Consider the following 6,000-nt stretch of genomic DNA (forward strand, 5'->3'; position numbering starts at 1 on the left):
CATTTCGAAACCATTACGTTCGAACATGCAAACCTGCGACAGAAAGCCCCTAGACTTAAAGATCCGAGAGTGGAGACCAGGGAACAGCACCATAATAATGTAACGTCAGTTAAAAATCATAAAACTTAAAATCCTCTTGAGTGTTCATTAGTGTAATCAATTGCGTTAATTCAGATGTACGGGAACAATTTTTAATGTGTTCTACAACTAGGTCAAAGCAGTTTAAGTCAAATGACACGCTACACGTTAAAATCCAGAGATGAACAGAACCCTCGCCTACACACGTTTTTACCAAGCAATTAACTTTAAAGACCTACTGCCGTGACGAGTCGTCTATATCATTAAATAACCCACTAAAACAATAGATATTTGAGAGTGGAAGACCACTACAAGCTCCTTATTGCAAAAGAAAATATATTAGCTGAATCTGATAGTAAGCTTCACGAGTACGTAACAAATATGAAGCATATCTCACCTGATTTTTGGACTGTCATGTCTAGAGTATTGTAAGAATTTCGGGATAAGCAGTCCTATAGGACAACCAATACGATCGGTCTCCAGTTGAGATGAAGAATCTTCGCATATTTTCTCGATCGCGCCAAAAGCACCCTAGAGACTTATTTAGTCATCGACATAACGAACCTCCATAAGATTAATATCATGAGAATCAATACATTCCACCAACTTTGGAAGCAACTCTGGCCAATTTTGTATGCCGTCACTAGTTACAATAGTGGTAATAAGAATTCCGACAATTGATCTGATCATAGGTGAACTATCACTGATGCACCGTAAACACCCATCCTTGATGTAGCTAATAAGTTCAGGAGGGCATCTCTTAAAGTGACTTTTCAGATTATTTTTCAGAATGAGTCCACTAAGAGAACGCGTGCTGTCACCTGGACAATATTTATAGTTAGATCATATTTTAAACTTACTTTCCGAACCTGCATTTGTCAAGATATAAGCTAGGTATTTGTTAAAATCAGGAACATTGTTCAACTCATTTAGTTTCTAAAACCGTTAAAGGGGGAACTTGATTAACCTCATGCACAACCCTTTGAACGTTTGTGTCAGTTGATTGGGAATTATGTAGCAAATCCAACGTTTGCCGTATCCCATCCTCATCTGGGAACCAACTCATCTTTACGAAATAACCGCCGACTGTCTTCAAAGTGTCGTCTAAACAATATTAATTCCTCAAAGCCATAAAAGTATGTTTCCTATGACTTAAATGATCAAAAGTGGATTTCCGACGGGTGTTCTTTCAATTTTCGGCTTTCATCATCAGGCAGTGGAGTTAAGGTTTCTCCAGTGAGTAGCACACAAACCGTTCCGTTATCAAGAATCTTACCGAGGATAAGCATGGCTTTTCAGTGAATTTATAGACGTCAAAGCCCAGAAGACCCACTTTTTATTCAAAAATGTTTGACTCATATAAATTTGTTTTGTACGTGTTTAAAAGACGCATGTCACGGTGAATATTTCCTCAAGATGAATACTTCAGTAAGTCTACAAAATGGAGACCGACCTCCTTCGTTTTACTACACACACCCTGCCTGAAGGTTCTTGATCACCCAAACGCAAAACCTTGCGAGTGGGCACGCCCTATTGTGTGTCCTTTGCAACTACTGTATAGCTTAAATCAAACGCTTCCCACCAAATCGGCGACTTCCCAAATAAACCTTTGGGTTTATTCACCTCTGACTTCTGATCTGACTGGGAAAATATCACTAAAGATGTCACAACCATTGGGAGTTTTTTGCCAGCAACACCTTCATAATCGAAGTATGCCAACCCAGTTAGATCAAAGTCAGGAGTGAAGGGGTTCGAAATTATATTTGAAAGGGTATCGAGAACTCGAGAAGCGTTTGATCTAAGCTGGTTAACAGTTGTAGGAGATGCTTAGCGCCGAGTACCTACTGGCGATTTGGTGTAGATATGTGACCGAGCGCCTTGAGCTAGATGTGTCCATCAAAACCAATGCGATTACCATGAAATGTCGAAGACTTATAGAACTATTCATATTGAGAATTTAATTATCGCAACATGTCTTTCGGTTATAAAGGTGTTACAGGCGATAGCGCCGTCAAACCTGGAATATCCGAGGCATCCTTAGGCACATAAACGAGCTGGAAACCGTAGATGATAAATAAATGTCGAACTCACTATTTTCTGAATCGTATTCAGTTTGTACATATTTCATTATTGGTTGTAAATCATTTAGTGTACACTGTAATGCTGCATTCCTGGTGTTCTTACGTAAAACCTATTGACCGATACTTAAAAATACACTATTTCTTAATTTACTATTCCTTTCCAACCCTTTCACATCCAACTTGCTGGTTCAAAACCGACCGAATGCAAGGTCCCAATGTAGTTTCGGTTTTCCCACTGTTAATCTTGTCTAATAGAGCTAACATACTTTTCGGGCACGATCATATACATGTTGCGACCCTGTTTTTGGTTAATATTGTGCCTGGATTCCCAATGCATGACTGGAGCTCAGGGTCAGCTGGGATATCTAGCGAAGGTACTTATGTTCTTTACGTTTAATGATGTTACCTGGACAGTTGGTGTCGACATTTTCGTTAATATTTGTTGTAACAACTAATTAAATTGTTGTAACTGCCGAATAAGCGGACTCCTGAGTCATTGCTTATTCATTGGTTTTGGTTTGGATGTTATGAACAGTTAATTGTGCTGCGCTTTACTCTCGACTTTGTATGTGGATACCAGGCTAGCAACTCAGTGGAATCGTGTTAAAATACCATTGGCTTGTTGGTGCTTGGCAATCGTTTGAAGTCCAGTCGTACTCAGAAGTTTAGTTAAGAATCGTAACAGTCCAGATACTGGTTGGGATCAACGTGAAGCAATGTCAACTTGTTTGAAAATAGCTTAATTCATTCTTTTTTTACAGGAGCCTTACCAAATGTAGAGAAACATAGTTGAAACGTGTAATGGCCATTGGAATGTAACCCAAGAGACATTTATCACTTTTAGTCACCTTGAGTTGTTGATAACTTACACAGAAGCGTGTACATTCCTACACGACTTTTCTCATTCATAGGCAGCGAAATCGTTGGAGAATCGGCTTGAGAATTCCCGGAATTACTAAATAGACCAGAATGCATGGTGCTTTAACGAAACTCCTTTCACGATTCAATGACGTTCACTCGCTTATGGCTTAATAGGTGTAGAATTTCATCTGATACGCCAATGAAAGTTCGCAAACCCACTGAGGGTTTGACTCTGCTTGATGACTGTCAGTTTTAAGTAGTCTAGAATAGCTTCCGCCTGTTTATCAGTGAGCAAATAACTTCAACTAGCTGACTTTTCTAACTGGCTTAATGTATGTACTATGACGTGGAAACGTGCTACGAACGGATAGCCCAGCATGTTCATCAACCACCTGTACGTAGCTAATTTCCGCGCATCTCAAGATCGTGTTTCGTTGTATTGCCTAAAGGGTTGTTTTACGTCAGTTTCGAACTTGATAAACCCCCTCGTTAAGAAACGCCAAAGAATTGGAAGTGTATCATAGCATGAAATGACACATGCAAAAAAACTACCATTTTACACTAGCTCAGATATCAGAGGACTGCTATGAACTCCTACAATCTACTATGTTGGTAGAACATGCTGACGAAGACACTCATGGACAAATATAGCATCTACTTTAATTATATCCCATGAGGAATGTTGTCGCGTCATCGTTTTCCCTTACTTATTTACTTACACCTGTTGTCCTCGTTGAGAAGCATGAGTCGTCCCCCAGCATCCATCATAGAACTCTGTCTTGAGCAACCCCCTTCAGTTGTTCCCAGTCGCTATTGATTTATCTGATGTCTGTTCCTAATTCCCGTCGCGATGTGTCTCTTGGTCTTCCTCTATTTATTGCCTTCATTTCTTTCAGGATTTCAAGTTAGTGCTTACCTCTTGATGCAGTTTCATGATTTCCACAGTGTGTCTTATCCACTTCCAACAATAATAGGGACCTTCGGAGTATTTGTTTGAAATCTTATTCCAGGTTTAAACTCATTGTCACGTTATATACAGTGCAACTATCCGAATTTTTAGCCGTAATTCCATCGAATCAGACCATCTAGAAGATAGAAGACAAACAAGCTAAGTGACGCAAATCACTTAGCAAGTGTTATTGGTAGACATGGAATAAAAATCTACACATCCGTTACATATATAGACACAATAGAATGTACAGTTTTAGCCACTAACAGTAACAACACTTCCAATGGGGTTTCATTTCACGGATGAAATATAAAAAATCATGAAATATTCGTGTGTACAACATTACTATTATTCACAAACAGCTTATTGGTAAATAAGTGTTATGAAGAAACAGTTTCAGGCTTCTTCAGAAATACAGCTATGTATGAGCTTCAGTAGTTTTCTCGTAATATTTAGACATGTTCCGTGGAATTTAGAAGAATACTGAGTTGACTTTAAAGAAAAGATAAAAAACATGGAGGAAAGAAACGTGAAATGTGTAAATAATTTAATAAGTATGTTTGCGAAACCGAATAGGAATAAACGGCAATATATGTACTACAAAACGGAAAATATATATATAAGGAAGCAACTTGTTAATGCAGTAAGATTTAATGGTAGAACAAAAGTTTGTACTGTAACAGTTTATGATGATGCTATAAAAGTGTCAAGTCTTTGCTTAGACTAGTCGTTGTATGTCAATTTGTATGGGTATTATAAATATGGTGAAGATAAAATGGGTCTGAAAAGTTAATTTATTTCAGTGTAGCACGAGATATTATCTTAATTACAAATTTAGGTGTTTAGGAATAAAATTTATGTAGAAGGTGAAAAGAGTGAGGGAATAAAGAAAGTAATAAAAGGATATCTAACGTGACAGGGGATCAACCGTGATAACAATAACGATAATAATAACAATAAGTATGCACATAAGCGAACTTCGGATATTTGGATGAAAAGAAGGGAAACACAGTAAAACAAATGAACAAAATTTCGAAGGTTCTACTTTGCTTCGCAGTCAATTAGATGAACACCGGACCTCGTTCTTATAAATAATTGTTAATCACACTAATATTTAATAGGTGATACAGACCATTGTCGGGAAGAATGTCACCATGTAGACTTTGGAAACGTGTTACAGTTTTACTGCAACGGATGTTTACTGGTAGTCCGTTTCACATGGTTGAACAGCGAATAAGGGAGAAATTATGGAGTAAGTCTGTACATTTTCGGAACCGTTAGAATATTCTATTTATTGTGCAGGTTATGGGATGAAATGATAGAGCACGAATGGATGGATGCCAAAGAGTAAGAAATACCATTCATAAGCCGGTAGATGAAGACTAGGTTTGATTTAATGCACCTTATTCACAGATGTCCTAGCTTGAGTTGTTGATATCTTTGATGGTAATTCTTGTTTTCGGAATACCCCCAAATGGCTTTAGTTAATCCCCCGTGAACACTTCAGATTTATCAGTTGAATATGTCTGCAATTACTATACACCAGAACACGGTATCTAAGGTTTCGTATGGTACATTTTTTATATAATAATAATAATCTCGACTCAATGTTTTTGAAATTTATCATTGTGAATCCAACGAGCTTTCTTGCTTTAGGTACTTGATTTGCGGTGTGTTCAGAAAAGTTCAAAATGGTACCATGTCTCAAACCCAAGTCACGAACAGTGTTGAAGGGTTTCAGTATGTATTTTGTATGGCCGGATTCCGGTCAGAGCTGGGCCAGTGTAAACAAATCCACGCTTGTCAACATTTCACGACTCAGTTTATTCGAATAACTTCTTTACGTCACTAAGTTTGCCTCTGAAATATAAATTTTTCTATAAGGGACGAGATCATCGACAAAAAAGAAAAAGTGACCATGTTGGGAGAGTAAGCATGTGGAATTATAGTCTACTTCGATATTAGTACCGCTCATATAATGGACTTAATCCTAAAATCATACATTTTTCATGATTTAACTACCTAACCTAT

At 37.8% G+C, this 6,000-nt stretch overlaps 1 protein-coding gene across 1 annotated transcript in view; it reads right to left on the minus strand.

Moving 5' to 3' along the window:
* The window catches only part of TNPO1 (Transportin-1), a gene marked incomplete at its 5' end in the record, with an annotated part of 49,151 nt that extends 45,197 nt beyond the window's left edge, over window positions 1-3,954 (minus strand). Inside the window, 6 exons of the mRNA XM_035731826.2 lie at window positions 476-609; window positions 643-899; window positions 939-1,014; window positions 1,046-1,182; window positions 2,170-2,269; window positions 3,937-3,954. Of these exons, the coding sequence (XP_035589792.1) occupies window positions 476-609; window positions 643-899; window positions 939-1,014; window positions 1,046-1,182; window positions 2,170-2,269; window positions 3,937-3,954 (722 nt within the window). The remainder of the gene's footprint in view (window positions 1-475; window positions 610-642; window positions 900-938; window positions 1,015-1,045; window positions 1,183-2,169; window positions 2,270-3,936) is intronic.
* Between the last annotated feature and the right edge of the window lie 2,046 nt (window positions 3,955-6,000).

The sequence above is a fragment of the Schistosoma haematobium genome, chromosome ZW, assembly GCF_000699445.3.
Source record: "Schistosoma haematobium chromosome ZW, whole genome shotgun sequence".
Taxonomy (NCBI): Eukaryota; Metazoa; Platyhelminthes; class Trematoda; order Strigeidida; family Schistosomatidae; genus Schistosoma; species Schistosoma haematobium.